Source organism: Danio aesculapii, chromosome 23 (assembly GCF_903798145.1).
Source record: "Danio aesculapii chromosome 23, fDanAes4.1, whole genome shotgun sequence".
In the NCBI taxonomy this organism is placed as follows: Eukaryota; Metazoa; Chordata; class Actinopteri; order Cypriniformes; family Danionidae; genus Danio; species Danio aesculapii.
In genome coordinates this window covers 38,925,809-38,947,327 of record NC_079457.1, presented here as the reverse complement: position 1 = coordinate 38,947,327, position 21,519 = coordinate 38,925,809, and the positions used below count along the sequence as shown (strand labels likewise).

The following is a 21,519-nucleotide window of genomic DNA, read 5'->3' as shown; positions in this document are numbered from 1 at the left end:
ATTATAAATAAATGAGAATATAAAAAATATAAATGCTAAAATTAAATGCTTGGTTTAAAAAAAAGAAAAATTTCTAATTGAAATGTATCACTGTTTGTAAACGTCATGAATTAAAAAAATTGGAGAATCAAACTGAAACGTGTTGATGTTTTAATAACTTCTGGCTGATAGTGAAGTAACAAAAGACCCTTTATACTTTATTAAAACACAACCAGCAACAAAGAGAGCGCCTGAAGTCAAATGAAACAGCACTGTGAATTGTGCGTTTCTCCTGTCTCTCTCTGCAGTTCACCTCAGAGCACACAAACACAAGCCCTGATGCCCTTCAGCCAAACAGACACAACAGAAGAGGTTTCAGCTGTACTGCAAAAACCTCCTGGAGAATATCGACTATAACCTGACACAGGGCTTCCTGCCTCCCTCAGGTACCACAGAACAAACATCAATGCTGCCTGAAGATGAAAGCACAAGAAGGCATGAATGGAAAGTGAAATGAAGAGGTAATTATAAAAATAAAATAAATGGCATCAGTTGAAAATTTTGTGAATGTGTAAGCGTGTGGAAAACTGAAGACAGGACAGAAATACACACAGCCTGATGTTTATAAGATCAACATGGAGAGAATAAAACCAGTAGAGCAGCTGCTGATAAATGTTGTATATATACTCAAGCTGAATACAGAAAAATAAACTTTAAAGCAGGGGTGCCCAAACCATTTCTTATGAAGAGTCAAAAACCAAAGGTGGGCCGAAGGTACATTAATGTTTCCATGAGTAATCTCCTCATTTATTTCCTAATATTTAAAAATAACTAGAATGCAGTATGTAAAAAAATGAACTTATTACAACGAAAACATAAACAATCCCATTAATACAACGGAGTTCAATGCTGTAAACACAGTTAGCTGCACCGGCCTTTGGCTTTGATTTTCTTGCCATTAATTACATTTTTTTAAAAATCTGATGAATTTACAAAACTGAAGAAATTACCTAAACAAACAAACAAAAGGTTACATTACATTTGAAATGATGATATCTGTCAAAGATATTCACCAGACCACCAACCCAATCATTCTCCCTCTCTTCTAAAATGGAATGGTGGGCCAAATCAAAGGTTAGAATGGGCCAACTTTGCCACAGCGGAATGAACCGCCAACTTATCCACATATGTTTTATGCAGTGGATGCCACTGCAGCCGCAACCCAACATTCACATTCACCCACATACACTACGCCCAATTTAGCTTATTTAAATCACCTATATTGCATGTCTTTGGACTGTGGGGGAAACCGGAGCTCCCGCAGGAAACCCACACAAACACTGGGAGAACATGCAAACTCCACACAGAAATGCCAACTGACCCAGCCGGGGCTTGAACCAGCGACCTTCTTGCTGTGAGGCGATTGTGCTACCCACTGTGCCACTGTGACACCTAAATTTAGGAATATTGCATTAAAAATGCTTAATGGAAACACAAAGATGTGCATACATTTTGAAAATGCACATTTAAAAAAATGTATGCGCACAAATGAGCAGGACAAAGTTTTTATCCAATAAGAAAAAGTGCAGAAACGATATGATACAAACATATAAAAATATAGAAATGAATTAATTTCAACATGTGCATTTACAACACAATTTTTGAGTTATTTTTTTAAATGACAACTCGAGTGTTTTATGTTCAATCTACTTAAATTTGTAAAAACTAATGAGTTAACAATTCCTTCATGTTGTCCCAACACAACTTTGTGTTGAACCCAGCATTTTTCAGTGTGCATCAAAATTTCATGTGAATTTTTTTTTACAGATCAGGCGTGATGGGACATTGTAAATTATCTCTAATTATGTTTTGGTCATAACTGCCTTAGCCAAAGTCTGTTATTAAAGTGGTTCAGTAGTATTACCTTGCTGCCATGTGCATGCGGAAAGTGATGATTTTGTTCTCTGACTTATTGGATTTAAACAGTGCTTTATTTGCAAATGTTTTACACAATATTCCAGTTATTACATTTATTTTGCAACAATATTACATTTAATTTGCATCTTTGGATTTAAACATTGCTAGTGGATACCAGTTTTCAACATTCTTCAAAATATTTTGTGTGTGTGTGTGTTCAACAGAAGAATAAACTTGAAGGTTTAATTTTGGGTGTACTATCCCTTAATTCGAACACTTCCTAGGTATCATGGTTTCTAAATGGCTAAACAAAACAATATTCATTAATCATCACTTCATCATCTCTTGTTGGGAAATTAAAAATGTTATCATTAGCCCACTCTTTACCTTAATGCACACACATGCACAACGTAAACCGCCCTCTGCTCTTCAGTCAATCCCCAGACACAAACCGAGCAGTGTGGCATGAATTATTCAATCACTTTCACACGGCTTGAATAACAGATGGCCAGTGGGTTCTTTACCCAGCACAAGAGCACCAAAACATGAACTTATGGGTTAATTAACTGGACATGTGTGCAGTTCATGCAGAAAAGCGGCTTTATGCATTGGAAAGTGACAATAAAACCTGTTTTGGATCCTTTGTGGAGAGGTCTTGCTAAAACGAACACTTTGGAATCACCGCCATCTTGTGGAGGATAGTCGACTTTGTATAGTCTGATTAAATGACAATAGAAGGCAGGAAATGTACACAGACTTTTAAATTGGTGAATGAATAAATATAATTTCATTTAATAAAGAAAATGTTATCTAATAGTCACAGAGAAACATTATTTACTCACCTTCTAAGGTATTAGACCAGTGTGATTTTGTAAAGAAATGTACATTTCCGTCTTTTCCACGTGGCCACAGTTGGTAATCTTCAAAAGTTACAATACATCATTAATTTAGTTGCCCTTATGAGAAGCTGTATTATAGCTTTGTGAAAGGAACACACGGAAAAAATGTATCAATATCAAAATATATTAAATCGAGAGCTATCAACGTGGAAAATGCTACACAGTGACTTCGTAAATTGAACCGAATCGATTAATTCGAATCATGTGTGAATCATCCGGTTTATATAACACGGCTCAACAGAATAATTTTACAAGACTTGTTGACAGCATATTAAGATTAAAGGTAGCAACGAAAAGGCCCACTTGTATGTTTCAATAATTAAATTTTCAATTAATTAACTGGTATTTTGGACATGTGCTGTTTGTTAGTTAGTTTGAATGGTAAACAAATTGGTCAAAATAAATACCAGACTAAACCAGATCAACACAACACGATGGCTCAGTAATTTGCACTGTCACCTCACCGCAAGAAGGTTGCTGGTTCACGGTCCAAAGACATGTATGTGAATTAAATAAACTAAATTGGCCATAGTTTATTTGTGTGAGTGTGTAAGGGTGTTTCCCAGTACTGGGTTTCAGCTGGAAGGGCATCCAGTGTAAAACATATGCCGGATAAGTTGGCGGTTTATTCCGCTGTGGTGACCCCAGATGAATAAAGGGACTAAGCCGAAGGAAAATGAATTAAATGAACGAATAAATTAGATAAAAAAAATAATATTGTGAATCATTTGAAATAACTGATTTCTGTTTAAGTATCTTAAATTGTAAATTTATACATGTGACTGCATTCAACAGCCACAGTTCACATAAACCTTCAAAAATCATTCAAAAAGCTGATTAAGAAAACATTATTATTTTAATACAATGTATTTCTTTGTTACCTCTTCATAAAATTCATCCATACTGAAAACATCAAATATTAGTTTGATAAGTAATATGTAGCAAAACAAGATTTTTTTATTTTTTTATTTAGGTAACACACACAAAAGAGGCCATTTTGTCTTTATTTCAGCACTTTATTTCACACAGTTCTATTTGAGACATTAGTCTTCTCAAATGAATTGATTACAAGGAAAATTAATGAAAAGAACAATAACTGGTAAAAGAAAAACAAGTCGTAAATTCAAAAGTTCAGACGCTCATCATATAGGCTTGTAAGTGTTAAGAGGGTTGAGAAACGCACTGAAAAAATAATGCCAAGCTGAAAGAAAATAAACCAGACAACTACAATAAACACAATCCAGAAATGCAATAATGGTGCATGAGAGACGCACCAACAAACAAATCACCTGAAAATCTTCTTCACAATATGAATTGGCAGATTTCAACACAAATATGACTTGATAAATGAAGTGTGCCGACCAGTTGACCATCATGAAGGTCAGACCATTAAGTCCGGTTAATTACACTTTCAGACCAACAGCCTTTATGCAGTTTATCAAAACTCTTTCGCAAACTTTTCCAGTAATTAAATGTACATGGCTCATTTTTTACCCATTAAAACACCTGCATGATACCATGTTATTTTGGTAGGTTAATGCATGCTCTGCCTTGTACAGAAAGCTCTATACCTTTAGCCTGAATGTTAAAACAAGTAAACCTTCTACCGAAGCAGAGATTTAACACAGCGTTATTACAAGTTACACACACAAAACAGACACATACAGTCTTACCTTCTCATTTTAGTGGTGAAAAAAAACAAACTGATAACCCGTTATTTAGGCTATGTTGGCACACAGTAGAACAGTGCAGTCATATAAAGATTAATGAATGAACAGGAGATGGAGAAAAGAGAAGAAATCATAAACAACCAAAACATGAATGCTAATAAAAATAAACTTCTGGGTAAAATGATTTCTAATATACAAGTGGATCTTGTAAAAAAGCTGTTAAAACTCTGTCAAACTCAGGGTTTCCTACAGATTTCTTAAGGTCAGCGGACAGCAGTAGGATTTATATGTCTCTAAGCTTTTTATTTTTCCCCATTTCGTCTGCTACTAGCGTTGTACTAAATTCCACCCGATCGTTCTCCTTGCAGATCTGATGCTTGTTTGGGCCAGACAGCGGCGTTATGTTTGGTGCCTCTGGTGGTCACACAGCAGTATAGCAGCGGTTCTCAAACAGATGTTCAATGACGGAGCTGTCCGCTAATGTGGACACGTCACCCAGATCCCGTTCATTACATGCTATCTTCCGTAGTACGCGACGCATGATTTTACCTTGGAGGAAAAAAAAAAAAAAACATTTTCGTAATTCAATTTCATTATTTAGCACAGTGGTCCCCAACCCCCAGGCTGTGGACCCATACCGATCTGTGGATCAATTGGTACCAGGCTACAGAAGAAATCATTAATTATTTTTGTTTTATTTATTATTCGAGTCTGAACGATCTTTCATTTTAAAAAATCCTATATTTTCAAAAATTACCATATTCTGTTGGTTATATATTGATCACTTGAACGCCAAAATTTGGGGAAAAGGCCTAGTGAAGGACCCAAGAACTGCCAAAGGTATGGATCCACAACCCATTTGTAAATAAATCAGGTGAATCCAGCATGTCAAGAAGAAGATCAACCGCTGAAGATTGCAAATGATGGTGGCCATTCAAATATTGCGTATATCTGTGCAGAAGTTCATGATTTCCAATGGAGGTATGTTTTTTGTGTGTGCACATTGGAAACGACGCTTCCAGGCGAACGCAGTTAAAAACATCTTCAGAATGTCGCAATCGCGCTGCCAGTCACATTACAAGAACTGATCGATCAGCTTCATATTTTGTTTAGAATATACACATTTTGGTAGACTATCTCAGACAAACACTGTAGTGCTTTTTAATTTTCTCCATTAATAAAACTTGTATCAGAGTTGCAGCAACGTTTTGTCAGCTTCTTATTCTCTGAGAAAACGGTTGATGGTAAATATACCCACCACCCGGGCTGCGGTAAAGTTGTCAAGCGTTGACTAGTCCACTGTGAAGAATAGGTTGGAGACCACTGATTTAGCAGAAGCATTTATCCAAAGAACAATAGAAGCAATAAAACCAACAAAAGACTAACAAAAATTTCAGTGCTGTAACAAGTTGTTGAGCGCTGTATATAGTAAGGTTTTTAAAATTGAGAGAAGGAAGAAGATAAAATGGAAACAGAATAGGATATGCTAGAGTTAGAGTGTGTTAACAGACAACCATTTCTTGAATAACTGCGCAGTAGGCAGTAGGGGTGGGAACTCACGATACGATATTATTACGATACTTAGCCCCCTATAATGATATATCATGGTTTCAGCGATTGTTCCATATATTACAAGAAAACCATCCATGATATCCCATGATATTTGTAAACAAAGAGGAGAAAATGCATAAAAAGTTATGAGATGTATTTTATACACATTTTATAGATTGCAACAAGCACACAGCTTCAAAAAAGCTTGAAAGTGCAGCGAGCAGTTTGTGGCTAAAAAGTCACATCTCTAAATTAGTCAAAGCAGCGGCATCCCAATTTAATACAAATTATATGTAACAAAAAAAAAAAAAACTATCAAATTAGCTATTTTATTGCTTTCTACTTTTCTGTAAACCTAAGACACTTATTTCATCTTGCATATACTGCAGCTAAAGTGATAAGCAACTGCTTGGATTGATGAATTGATCTTTTGTATATTCAAATAAATATCGATACTTGCCTCTAGAGTACCGATAATGTATCGCAGCCAGAAATATTGCAATAAATTGGCATATCGTTATTTTGTCCCACCCCTAATAGGCAATGATTGTTTTGAAGGCAAACATCAATGCTTTGAATATAATGTGAGAATTGCTGAACAAAAGCAGAATTGTCAGAGCTTGTCTAAAGCTTTCTCTGAGAGAAAAAAATAAAACGAAACCAAATGCACTGCATTACAAAATGCTTTTCTTACTTAGATTTTTTAAAATCTCATTTCTCACACGAATATCTAAATATTCTTAAATCAAGAAGCATTTTCTAGACATGCTAAAACATAACGTCTTGTTTTGAGAAATAATATGCCAAATTAAGTGAGCTTTTCCTCAAAACGAGCTAAATAATCTGCTGATGGGATAAGCAAAATAATCCTGTTGTTCCTTTTGACATAACATTATTTAGCTTAACCCACTGACAGATTGTTTCCATGTAGTGACACAGTTCAATTCATTACAGTATGGTATGATATGATTTGGTACGGGTCTCCCTGATCAAACAGGCATTCCCACTGCCAACTGTACCCTTACTTAACAGGCATGGTGTACAACATGCTCCCGTGAAGAAGCAAGCCATGCAGGTCATTCACATATTGCATCTTCAGCACTATCAAGTTCATTATTTCAAATGTAAATGTGTGGCATACACACGCAAATATAAAAAGGAAGTGGTGCCCCTCATGACGCAAAACGTGAAGAGCCTTGTGAACAATAATAGAGGACATGCAGCAGATTCTCTTCTTGCTTCTTGTCAGGTGGCTGTCTGTCACAGGAATAAACTGGATTTTTTTTGAGTATGGTTTATATTATTATGGCTTGGCTATGGATTTAAATATGCCGCTTTTTGTGTTGTCGTTCACCTGATGTAAGTGACCGATTGGCTTTAAATCAATAGCATTCAACAGAGAGTCTCTTTCCACCCTTTTTAGTACCTTGACACTGGAAATTGAAATGGAAATAAATACACATCGTACTGTAGCGATCAGTGGAAATGCGGCAAAAAAATCTAATAATACCTGATCTGGTTTTGGGAAGGCCAGGGGCATTCTGAATGTAGTCAGGTGTAGCAATGGCACCAATCTTCTCTCTCACTGTTTGAAGATGACACAGAAGTTATTAGATGTGGTTCTTGATCAAATTCTAATGATACATTTTTGAAGTCGTGATCAAATGATTTATTTATATTATCTACTTACATGCATTCTGATTCCTGATTGATACTTTTATAGCAAGTAACAAGCACTTATAATTGTGAACAACCCCTAAGTGCATGCTTTGCTGTTAAATCATTAAAGATTTAAGTTCAGTTTTAATAAATAAATGTATAAATAGCTTTTATATTGTTAATAATACTTCAAGATCAATATGTAATTATTTACAGCAGGCTTTTTTGAAAAGAATTATTTAGATGAATTATTTACTCGTACAAATTAGTTTTTAAAAATATGTTTAAAGTCAAAAAATCTAATTTGATACATCAGGCTTTTTTAGGTTAATCTATTTGATCAAACTTTTTTCTGCTTTTTGCCAGCATGATTATCAGCATAAAAAACAAAACAGCAAACAAAAACCCTGACCAAAACACAATCGGTAACACTTTATTTTAGGTCACAATTCATGATATTAACTACTCGCTTATTACCTGGCTATTACTAAGATATTAACCGTTCATTAGTAGTTATTAAGCATGATCTTATGCTGTATCCCTAATCCTACCCAAAACCCAAACACAATTTCTACCTTACTAATTATTAATAAACAGCTAGTTAGTAGTTTATTAAACTAGTGTTGGTTAATGGTTAACACTGTGAATTGTGACCTAAACTAATAGTGTTACCACAAAATCTAATGATATCAGAAGATGTAACACAATAAATGTACTGTTATTGTTATGATACCTCTGAGATTTCATTTTATTAAGTTTGACATTGCTTCCCTGACTTATTATCTCAATTATTTATTTGTATAGAAGACAGCAGTTTCAACTTTTTAACTATCAATTATTGCCTTTAAATGGAATAATATATATGAATTTACTCCAGTGTTTCTCAACTATACTCCTGGAGGACCTCCACCTCTGTACATTTGCCATGTCTCCTTAACTAAACACACCAGATTCAGCCCATCAGCTCATTAGCAGAGACTGAAAGATCTTCAATGGGTGCAACAGACAAAAGGACACATCCAAAATATGCAGTGCTGGTGGTCCTCCAGGGACGTGGTTGAGGAACACTGAACTACTCAATCGAACACACCTTGCTTCTTAAGCTCCGCCTCCAGCTTTTGGTTGTAGTTGATTCCGTCATTAAGGGTGACGAAACAGTAGAGACTCTCGCCTTTGACAGGGTGAGGCCTTCCCACAACCGCTGCCTCCGCCACGGCTTCATGCTCCACCAGAGCAGACTCCACCTCTGCGGTGCTCAGTAAGTGCCCTGAATCAAACACATCCACCACAAGGCATTTTACTCTGCTGCTACTTCTTCTAAGTAGGCTACTTCAATGCTATGTGAAATCTCTAAAGTACTATCAGTAAAGAGGCTAGTGTTTGGAACTCGTGGCCTGGATTTCATCATTTTAGCTTTGAAACTCGTTCATCAGGATTATCATTTCAACATCTGTGGGTCTGCGCCACTCGTTCTCTTGGGGAAATTACAAAACGGGAGAAATTTTCTGTTGAAATGTACAGATGTAGTCATCCTTTTCTCACCAGAAACATTCAGCATGTCATCTATTCGTCCAGTGATCCAGTAGTAGCCATCTTTATCTCTGCGACAACCTGGAAAAACATATCACATGGTAAACTAAACCACAAAATATTTCTCACTTCATACTAAAATACAGTACCTTAAATAAACAGACATTTTTCTGATTTTCTGTTTAATATTTTTGAAATAAATGTTTTAAATTTTTTCAATATTTGCAGCATTTCTTGGGTTGTTTGCAGTGAAAATATATACAAATCAGGGCTTGACATTAACTTTTTTGATCACCAACCACTGTGGCTAACAGATTTCCAACATTACAAGCTACAATTTTGTTGTTAGGAAAATATATTTTATATGCATAAATATGACTTTGGCATGCTAAAATTAAATGATTAAGATTTTTTGCTCATTCTCATTGCTCATTCATTTAACTTTGTGTGTTGTTATGAGCAAATGGGTTATGGTTTCATAGTGTCGCATTGCAATTGGCTTTTATTTTACATGACTTTTTAGAGCTCAAAATTCAGGATTTACCAAATTTATCTCTGACCACACCAACAAATAAAAATAAATAAAATAAATAATTATATATACACATACATACATACATACATACATACATACATACATACATACATACATACATACATACATACATACATACATACATACATACATACATACATACATACATACATACATACATACATACATACATACATACATACATACATACATACATACATACATACATACATACATACATACATACATACATACATACATATATATATACCAAATTATATATATACCAAACATACCGTGTGTGATCATGACAGGATGATCATGCTCACACGGTTAAAAGAATATCTGTTAAAAGAATGATTCAAGCGAAAGCAGCAACCTGCGTACACAATGAAAAAAATCTGGAGCTTTTGAAAGCATCGGGGCTGTGGGGCTTTTTCGTCCAGTCTTTTTGAAAGAGAACAGATCACATCAGTTGCTTTTTTTGACAAAGTTGCTTCATGCAAGGAAACGGGAGCGAGCATCACATCACCTGTGCATGCGAGTGTTCATCCTCTCATTCAGTATTCACCTGCTTTCTTTTGTTCGCGCAGGCACAATTATTTTTGTCAGTCGTGCTGCTTCTCAATTTTAAGATTTTTTTCATATTCATGCATATTTGGTAATCCTTATTGTCGAACCCTGCTAAAATTATTTTCAACCAGTCTAAGTGGCTAGTGGGAGTGTCTGTCTAAGCCTGTAGGAGACATACTCTTATTTCCTCTCCACATGCACCACACACTTTCATACATGTTAAAAAAAAAAAAAAATCCTGCTAAACTATCTTAGACTTGTCAGAAGCGTTTATATATTGCTGCTCTCTGGCTCTCTCTTCTTTTATCCTCGTTTGCTAATCACTTTGGATACAAAAATCTGTTCAATTAAAACATTTACATGTAAAATGTAAATAATTTATATGTAACACTAAGAGAAACTTAGGCGTTTACCACATGACAATATAAGGCCTGCTAAACTACAATTCATAGACAAAAACCCCCCTCAAATTAACAAAAAGAATCTGGTCAACATTTGCAAAAATACATTTATCTACAAAAAAATGAAGCAATATATTTGCAATTATTTGTTCATTCAATTAGGCGTTCAGCATTGTTTTGCCCACCACTATTAAAAATACAGAGAAATAAATTATCATTTGTATGCACTGTATTTATGTAGTTATTATACATTTGTGAAAACGTAATTGATTTATATTTGTATCCATAAAAAAAATATGTTTTTGCCCAGTTTGAGGCTTTAAGTAAAACTGAGCTATTCTTTCTTCTGTATTTTTCATATTTCTCAAGTATGAGTATATTTTAAGTATAAGACAGTATTGTAATACTGGCACATGGTTCATTTGGCTGCCCAAAATATGAACGAAATCTGCATGCTCTTCTGAATTTTGCTGCATTGGCTTTATTACATTCTGATCACAAAATCACAAAAAGACTAAAGAAACAAAATGGAACTCAAATTACCGTCCCCAGTCACATAATATCCAGGAAATTTCTTGAAATAGGTGGTCTCAAATCTCAGATGGTTCCCATATACAGTTCTCATCACACCTGGCCATGGCTGTTTAAACACCTGAGGAAGAGAAGAGTTTATTTTGTGATAAATTAATGATAAACTAAAAAAAAAATCATATAATTTTGCTAAAAATATATGAAAAGTATACCAGATAGCCTTCATTTGGTCCTTCAAGTTCCTCTCCTGACTCATTTAGAATAGCAGGTACAACCCCAAAAAAGGGAAATGTCTGCAAAATTAAAATATTAACCACCATACAGAAGTTAGTTGACACTAGAGGTGTGTGACATTTATTATGTAAAATAATAGTTTATAATCATATAAGAGCTGATATCATCTATTGCATATTATTCAGTCACTATGCAAAACAAACCTCTTTAGAATCCAAAAGCATTCACTGAAAGAAGTTACATTAAAATAAATATATAATATAATTCAGTAAAAAGGTCGCTGGTTTGAGCCTCGGCTGGGTGGAGTTTGCATGTTCTCCCCGCGTTCGCGTGGGTTTCCTCTGGTTGCTCCGGTTTCCCCCACAGTCCATAGACATGTGGCACAGGTGAATTGAGTAGGTAAATTGTCCGTAGTGTATGTGTGTGAATGAGTATGGATGGATGGATGTTTCCCAGAGAAGGGTTGCAGCTGGAAGGGCATGCGCTGCGTAAAACATGTGCTGGATAAGTTGGCGGTTCATTCCGCTGTGGCGACCCCGGATTAAATATAGGGACCAAGCCGAAAAGAAAATGAATGAATGAATAATTCAGTAAAAAGACGCAAGCAAAACCATAATTTCCTGAATATCAGCACAGATCTCATCTATATTGAATTAAAAAAAGTGTAATTTTAAAATATAATATATAGTATTAATACAGTATTTCACAATCATATTCAACTGTATATTTCACAAAATAATTCCAGCCATTGTAAGAATAAGAGATCACTTTCAAAACAATTCCACCATACTCAACCTCTTATGCAAAGCATTTTACATACACTGCTAGATTTTACTATTTATTCCTAACTCTGGTGTTCACTTACAGCAGAGCCGGGTTTCATTGGAGTAGCGGCTGGCAGCGGCGTCATCACATGCCCACCCTGAAGAAGACATTTACACAAGACCAGTAATTTTACAGCAGACAGGATGAGCACCGTGACCATTCCTGCTCTGGTCTGACTGGATCTTTCTATTATAATTTAGACCGTACCGTCTCGGTCTGCCAGAACGTGTCCACCACCGGACATCTCTTCTCGCCCACCACATTATAGTACCACTGCCAGGCTTCAGGGTTTATGGGTTCACCAACTGTCCCTAAAATCTTCAGGGAGGTTCGCTTGTATCTGATAACACAAAATACACCAGTCAAAAGTTAGCACAGTATGGTATGGTACACTTTAAATACACAGCCGAGACATGATACCCTAACAACTTATGAGCCATGGTTGACCCGAGCTCAAACAAACCATGTCTTCTTGTGACAAGCAGCCACATGCCAAGAATTTAAGCTTTAAGCTTACTTTTTAACAAGAGGTTACAGGTGCTGGTGAAGAATCAAAGATAACCAGAGGTTTGTATTGATTGTAAAAAAATTGTTTTAACACAAATAAGGCCTATATGTTTGTTTTGGGTCATTTTTATGTATAATAGTAACATTTCGAAGACTGTAAGGGTCTGTATATGTTCATATTAGGGCTGCACGATATTGGAAAAATCTGATATTGTGATATTTTATTGTTCTGCGATATGAATACAGTTTCACAAGATTGACATGTGTAAATAGCTCTATTTGATGGTTTTCTGGGTAGTCTAACAGTAATCTGGTATAAAAATTGAATAATCACAATAGAATAAAAACTTTTCTTATTTTGCTTTGTCTTGTTTCTAGACTAAATATCAACACATTTCAGATCATATAAAACTGGTTTTGTTTCCAACTTGCAAAGAAATAAATGAAAAGTTTTTCCTTTAAAACAAGTAAAATGATCTGCCGGTAAGGCAAGTAAAACAATATTTTTTGCTTTAAAATGAAGATATTTAGTCTAGAAAAAAGACAAACATAGATTTCATTAAATACAGTAATTCAATACAATTCTGTGGCTCCTGTTCAACTTTAATCCAGACTCAACATAGCATATCTGGCTATTATCATGTTTACAAGCCTTTTGCACTATACACTGTTCTATATCTGCACAACTCTGGTTTGCACTCATTGCCATATTCTCCTAATGTTGTATTGTATTGTTTACACACTTTTTTCTTTACGTATGTTTTTAGACTACATTTTTAGATTACATTTTATGTATAATTGTATTCATTGTAAATTCCTTCTCAAAAGCTGTACTTTTTGTATTAATATTATATGCACCTAGGGTCTGAGAGTAACGTAATTTCGATTCTCTATATGTCCTGTACATGTAGTTGAATTGACAATAAAGCTGACTTTGACTTGACTTTGATTTAACTCATGCGCATGTGCACATTGCGATATGGATGCTGAAACTATATATTGTGCAGCCCTAGTTTATATAGGCTTTGTTTTATTTTATTTTTTATTATTTATATATAGGCTATACAATTACAGACATTCAGTAACTTGCAAATAGCACAGAACTGTAGCTATCATAAAATCCTGTTCATAGAAAGGTAAGTAATTAAGATTTATACACAAGTATTTATGTATAATATTTTTTGTGAGAAGTGGTTCTTGTGACATGTGAAGGACCTGTATGCCTTTATTATTGAGGTCAATCATGGCTTTCTGTTGTACACCATGCCTACCAAAAGTCAGCGGAGACACAAGCCTGATAAAGTGACCTGAACCGAATCATACTGTACTGAACCGCTTAGCGGAAATGAGGCATAAGTTGAATGAAGAAAAAAACAAAACAAATCCAAATACTTGAAGGAACAGTTCACTCGAAAATGAACATTTCACTCAGCCTGGTTCCAAACAAAGACATTTTAAAGACAGCTGGAAACCGGTAACCTTTAACATCTATAGTAAGAAAAACAAATACTATGTAAGTCAATGGTTACCCATTTTCAACCTCTTTCAAAACATTATCTTTTGTGTTCAACAGAAGAAAGTAACTCATGTAGGTTTGTGACTAGTGAAGGGTCAGTAAATGATGACAATTTGAATTTTTGGGTGAACTATCCCTTTAAATGACAGCATTTATCTAAATAAAATAAATAGGTTGTGTCTATGCAAGGACCACAAAAGTTCCACATTTCCTTATTTTAAAATGTTGAAGTATGGAAACATCTATGGAGTAGATTTTTATTTTGGTACTGTATAAGGGATGTGTACTGATGGTGCAGGTCAGAAACTGGCACACACTGGCATCAATTGCACTCACTAGTACAGAGTGAAAAGAATTATAAATGGTGCTCTGTTAGAAGACTTTGTAAGCCAACAGAGTGCATGAGAGAATACAGAGCAATTCAAAAACAGAGAAATTAATAACGTCAAGTCTAATATGTTAGTTTAGTGTTAATTGGAAATGAAAGAAACTGTCCTATGACGCATAACATACATTTCAAAGCACAAATACACATTCATAATAGTGTCAACACTTAATACTGTCCTAAACAAACACTCTATTGTATACACTACGCATAAACAATGTGTCAAATTTAAAAAAAAATTATTATTTAAACAAAGAAAAGCATGTTTTAGTTTTTCCCTAATTCAGTCAGTGTTTTTACACTTTTAGCTCCTGTACTTTTCCAACCAACTATTTATGATTACTGCATAAATGCTGCATTAAAAAAGGGTTGCTAACTTTTTTAGGAAATTTTGATTGTGTCACTGTGTATAAATCAAATTAATTTGACAAAAGTGTTTTATATACATTTAACGCATATAAACTGCATATAAAGTGTCCACTTTATATGTTCAAACGTTTCAAACTATTGTGAAAATAAAATGTCAGGAGAGTTCAAATAACTGTAAATCAATGCATTTATGTACAGATTCAACTGTATTTTCTAACACGCACAGATTGTTATAATAAAATTACTTGATAATTTAAATTATTGTAAGTTTTATTGTTGACAATGATGGTACAACTTATGAATTTGAAGTATAATTATTTGATACTTTAGTATTTGAGGCTGCACTGTGATCCTCAATTTGAGGATCACAGTGCTTATTCCTAAAATATGCCAGATGAGATTTTTGGTATATAGTAAATATATATTGTTAGAGTGAATGGCATTTTAGTGGGTGTTTTCCATCAAATCATAGCAAAATATATGATGGCCATTAATTAAATAAACAGGAAAATATTTCTAATGTCCAGAAAAATCTTCAGACTGAATTAACTCTTATCGTTTTCATAAATGGAAATCTCTTTTCCTCTTCTACAAAGAGTTTGTTTTTTTCATATGCAGTTATTCGGTGATGTTATGGTTAAATACTGCTAAAGTACTTCATTTAATACTTATGCATTTCTATTTTTATTTCTTCTCGTTTTGTTAATTAAGTTAATGAACAAGGGATTAGGGGATGGGATTAACAATGGACAATACATTACTGTTTACCTCTCAATACTACTAATAATAAAGGAGTTTGTTAATGAGAGTAAAAATACATGAAAGTGTATATTTAAAAGACAAGTTATGTTTTAAGTTCTTTAAAGACAGAGCCCAAACTCACTTATGAACGGGATCACTGCCGTACTTCATCAGGAGCCGGATGGCAGTGGGTGCTGTGTAGAACTTCGAGACGTGATATTTATCAACAATCTCCCACATTCGGCTCACATCTGGGTACGTTGGAAGACCCTCAAACTAGAGACAGAAAATGACAAATTCTTATTTATTTACAACAACAAATGCCAATGTAGATGAGTCAATATACTAGTAATTACTTCTAATATACTTGTACTTATAGTAATTACGCAACGAAAGTAAGAACATAGAGCAAAATGCAAAATCAGACACACGTAATGTATATCAGGATGCTTCCCTTACCAACACACTGGTTGCACCATTTGCCAAGGGCCCATACGTGATGTATGAGTGGCCGGTGATCCAGCCAATGTCAGCGGTGCACCAGTAAACATCATCAGAGTGATAATCAAACACCATCTTGAAGGTGGCAGCGGTGTACAGCATGTATCCGCTCACTGTGTGCAACACACCCTAGACCAGTGACAGAGCAGGAGCAACAAATAGGAGATATAAATGAAAAGCAAGTATTGCACAGTTCAAGGAGTACTTGTGTGGAAGAAAATCTATGGAAAATATACTTAAATAGCACAAACACGATATATGGATCAGCTCAAATGTCTCAAATCCGCTGCTTCAAACAAATCTTATATCCACACCTATACATTTTTCTGATATAGATATCTTGAGTACACTCAAGCACAATCATTATTTTTTCTTTGTTTTCATCATTATGTTAGTTGATCGTTTGATTTCAAATACAGACTACACATCTACTGTATGACAGAATTTAAGTAACCTGCTTTTAAATTAGCATTTATGTATAAAACAAAGTTTGCTTTGCCCAGATTAGGGGCCGATCACACTGAACATGCTTTTTCATTCCAAAAACGTGAGGAAAATGCACCTTTTGTGTTGCTAGGCAATGACTGAATCAGCTGGGTATTGTGTGCGAGTGTTGCTGTTGATATTGGTAATTTTAATAATTAATTATATTGTGATATTCAAGATTTGTGAAGTCTGAATAACTCAAAACAACAACCACAAGTCTTTCCTCCATCTTCAAAAGTCTCAGTGCTGTCAACTCAACAGAAACCCCGCCTCTCCTTTCATTTGATTGGAGAATGAAAGTGGAGTGCTTTTTCAGCTCAGAGTTGACGCTTTTTAAACTGCGAGTGCACAGCGTGCAACGGCTAAAACACGTTATTAACAACACACTGTACATGCCAATTTGTACATAATAGCTGCACATATAACGCTGTATATAGTAAATAGCTGTACATACACTTGTCAATTTGTATATTTGCATTCACTACTTCTATTTTCTTTATATATATATTTATTATCTGGTTTATTTTCCTGTCTCTGTAATCCTGTTGCACTGTAGAAGCTCTGTCACGAAAACAAATTCCTTGTATGTGTGAACATACCTGGCAATAAAGCTCTTTCTGATCCTGATTATCATCAGGAATCATGTCATTGTTTTTAGTTTTACACTGATTATGGAGTTTAATGGAGAATTTGCTGTAAAAATGTTTAACAACTGTTATGAATTGCATCTCTTTGCAATAAAAAGTTTTTTAACTGAGATGTATTGTTGGTGATTGGATAAATGTTGGCCCAACTGAGTAGCTTTGTAAAAATGCAAACTTTTTAAGAGCTACAACACAATAATTTTGTCAATTTAAAACTTTTTAAAACCCTGCAGACACCGTGCTATATTTTTTTTTTTTACCTTTAATAGATAGAACAGTTGAGAATATCAACAGGAAATTGTAGGGAGCAGAGAGAGGGGAAAGATTGGCAAAGGACCTCGAGCTGGGAATCAAACTCGGGTCACCGTGAACACTTCAGTACTATATGCTGACACAATAACCTCTAGGCTATTGGTGCCGACTCCCCAACATTTTTAAACATGTCAAAAAGTTCTAAAACTGTAGGCTTAAAATTGTGTGGCTGACCAATTGGGAGGACAAACTTATGAACATTGAGCACTGTATGATGTGTAATGCATGACAATTGTCAGATCATAGTGTACAGCAAACTAGTCTTTTTAATTCACACAGAGAGAGAGACTCTTAAAGCAATGTTATTCTCTGTCCAATTTGGCTTTATGCGATTATTCAGAATTCATCAGGTCAAAATTAAATCACAAAAAAGAAATTAGGGTGAACTAACCCTTCCTGTCATTAATGCAATGAATGTTTCTATTCTATACAATTCTCTTTTTGTTTGTTTCAAAGACATTAGTCATGGATTTAATTCCAGAGCTGTTGTTGCCTGGAGGAAGTACCTTAGGCTTCCCAGTAGAGCCGCTGGTGTAGAGGATGAAGAGTGGGTCTTCTGATTCACACCAGACGGGCTCACACTCCTCCGACACTCCACCAATCAGAGAGTGCCAACACATATCGACCTCCGGATTCCACGGCACCTGCACCAATCACAGCACAAACAGCGTTCTGATTAAATCAGCTCGTGTGAAATGCGCTTACTCCTGCTGGTGTCACTTTAGAAAAAAAAGAGAAAAACAAGTAGCTTGTGTTATCAATTCAGCCTGAGAAGATAATAAATGAAATAAAAATAATGCTGGTTTGAAAAGAACTAATGCTGCTTTCAAATCAAGGAAAGTTTGTAAATTGTAAAGTCTGTTCAAGGGTTTTATAGTTGTTGTTTTTAACCCTCGTGCACTGTTCAAATGTGCTACCCTTTTGTTATGTTCAGGATGAAAACATCCACTGAATTAAACTGCTGTAAAAATGCATCAGATAAATGTTTTTGCATAAATCTATTAAATCAACCTCAGTCCTGATCAAAATGACTAAATTGTTTAGAAAATTACAGGATTTTAACTTTTTAATTGCCAAATTCATAAATGAGGTCACTGATTTGGTGATAAAAACAGACAAAATAATGTATTTTCAATTTAAAAAGTAATTGTGGACTGGGCTTTTTTTATACATCTTGGACATGTAAAACAACATTGCCTTTGACGCACTGTTTTTAATTAATTCTTAAAATATTAGTAAATAAGCCCAGAGTGTATCGTTGCTTTTTTTGTTTTGTTTTGTTTTTTAAATCAAAGCATTTTCTGAAAATGTGTGACAAAACCAGATTTGTCACCAAAATTCATTCTGCTAGCTGAAACACAGAAAAAGTTATGGCTAAATTAAGACACAAAATCAGCCAAGAGTGGATGAAAACATCCCCAACAGTACATAAGGGTTGTGTAGTAGTGTATCTATTCACACTATTAAACACTAAAAACTACACTGTTCCAATTTACTATGACCTTTTATGTGAAGCTGCTTTGACACAATCTACATTGTAAAAGCGCTATACATTAAAGGTGAATTGAATAGAACATTCATCTATTGAATGTAGATTTAGAATTTTTATGCTGCCACAGATGACACAACCATCTATAAAAAGCAATTGCAGTTACTTCCTCATTTACAAGCATTGTTTTTACAAAGCAAACTTCAAGAACAGGAATTACACTGCACAATCATAACCAGGTACATTTTATTTTAGAAGTTTATTAAACCTGTAATTTGATTAAAAAAATGCCATAATAGGGTATTTTAAAAAAAATAAGTAATAGTTTTTATTATATTTTTGTTAATTTTTATATGGTCATTTATCAATTTTAGTTTCAATTTTAGTAATATTGTTAAATCTTTTGTTATTTATATTAGTTATTTTCAGAAAAAGAATCAGAATCTGATTAGTTCCAGTTTTTTTATATTGTGAAACATCCCAATTGTTCATTAATGGCTATTATGTTAAGTAAAAGTCTTTTAATTAAAACCTGACACCAGATTAGAGACAAAATGCTTAAATTTTAGCTAAAATTCAGAGATTATCAGTTTATCTCTACTTGAGGCGACTGTATTTTTTTGTGGTCAGACATCCCCATCGAGAAAAGCCACATTGAAAATCGGCACATGGTCGTGGCTTGTACAGTGTAAAAGAAACGTACGGTTCAAAAGCTGACCATCATTTTTTTATTATTATTTGCTAATACTATCAGTTATTTTCTGATTAATTTAAGTTTTTTATATTTCATTACTTCAAATTCATATTTACTTTAATTTTCTAGCTTATTCTAGCTAATTTATAGCTAGAATCTCAATTATATCAATTAAAATCAATTATTTTGTATTTTTAATTTATTTTTCAAGACATTTTAATAACTTAATTTTACCTTTATTTTACTCATTCTATATCTTTTATAATACATAGAAAATGTAATTCAGTTCTGTTGCATTAGAACATTTAGACAACATCGCAAATAATAAATAAACTATTTTTGCTACTTTAAATCTTGCTTTTTCTTTTTAAAAATGTATTTACAAAAAAGTAAATAAAAAAACCAAGGGGGCTTGTTTTTAAACCCCCTAGTCAATACGTGCCACAAACATCCCTGTAAATTACATAGATGTTTTTAATTTCCTTTATAATGGAAAGTCACTGTGGATCCAACATTAATTTCTCTCAAATATAAACCTCTCATAATGACTTGAAAGCAGCAAAAGATGAAATGAAAAGAGTTGTTTGCCAATAATGCATGTTATACATTATTTACAAGCTCATGTTGGCATTTACTTTGATCTAACATATTCAATTCATTCAGTTCAGTCACCAAACTGAATGCAGCACAGAAGCCTGTCTGCTTTAGGCGTTTCAGAACTGAAAGAGAGGGCGCCGGGAAGATCGGGTTTGGTTAATAACGCAAAAAACACAAGACAAAGAGAGGCATAAACAACATTCAAGTCTAAAGATCTACTTTTCATGCAGTTTGGAGACTAAGGGAGAACTATATGCAAGCTTGGAATTCATTTAAAGAGACAGTGCATTTAAAAATATTTTTATTTTCTCCCTCTGGTGATTCCAAGAGTTTCTTTTCTTTCTGCTGAACACAAAAAATATATATTTTGAGGAAAGTTGAAAACTGGTAACCATTGACTTCCGTTGTAGGAAAAACAAACATTATGGGAGTCAATGGTTACAAGTTTACAACATTTTTCAAAATATACTCTGTGTTTGAAAGAGGAAAACTCAAAGGTACAAAACAAGCAAAGGGTGAGTAAATAATGACAGAATGTTCATTTTTGAGTGAACTATCCCTTTAAGTGATGAAAGCATTAACACAGAGCTCATAGGAGAGAGTTAGCGTTAAACTACACAGAGAGAACAATCAAATCCATTAGACAGTCTAAATGGAAAAGGTTTCTGCTAAACAGAAGAGAACTGTTACAGTCTAGTCACTACTGTGGTATAAGAGCTTCCTAGATACATTTGTGATGAAATCAAGCTCTAGATCAGTGTTTCCCAACGCTGTTGCTGAAGGCACACCAACAGTGCACATTTTCAACCTCTCCCTAATCAAACACACTTGAATCAACTCGTCAGAACATTAGAAACAAAACTAAAAGTGAACGGGGATCAGATAAGGGAGACATCCAAAATATGTACTGTTGGTGTACCTCCTGGAACAGGGTTGGGGAAACACTGCTCTACTGGAGCAATAAAGTTTATGCA

The 21,519-nt window shown here is 34.4% G+C and overlaps 1 protein-coding gene across 2 annotated transcripts in view; it reads right to left on the bottom strand.

Moving 5' to 3' along the window:
• Positions 1 to 3,790: 3,790 nt before the first annotated feature.
• Positions 3,791 to 21,519, bottom strand: part of acss2 (acyl-CoA synthetase short chain family member 2) — a 39,744-nt gene continuing 22,015 nt past the window's right edge. For both annotated transcript variants that reach the window (XM_056448890.1, XM_056448891.1), the window contains 11 exons: positions 18,272 to 18,409; positions 16,282 to 16,452; positions 15,965 to 16,098; positions 12,512 to 12,644; positions 12,345 to 12,401; positions 11,458 to 11,538; positions 11,258 to 11,366; positions 9,218 to 9,286; positions 8,766 to 8,942; positions 7,527 to 7,601; positions 3,791 to 5,014 (listed from right to left, as the gene is read on the bottom strand). In XM_056448890.1, the coding sequence (XP_056304865.1) occupies positions 4,887 to 5,014; positions 7,527 to 7,601; positions 8,766 to 8,942; positions 9,218 to 9,286; positions 11,258 to 11,366; positions 11,458 to 11,538; positions 12,345 to 12,401; positions 12,512 to 12,644; positions 15,965 to 16,098; positions 16,282 to 16,452; positions 18,272 to 18,409 (1,272 nt within the window). In that variant the 3' untranslated portion in view covers positions 3,791 to 4,886. The remainder of the gene's footprint in view (positions 5,015 to 7,526; positions 7,602 to 8,765; positions 8,943 to 9,217; positions 9,287 to 11,257; positions 11,367 to 11,457; positions 11,539 to 12,344; positions 12,402 to 12,511; positions 12,645 to 15,964; positions 16,099 to 16,281; positions 16,453 to 18,271; positions 18,410 to 21,519) is intronic.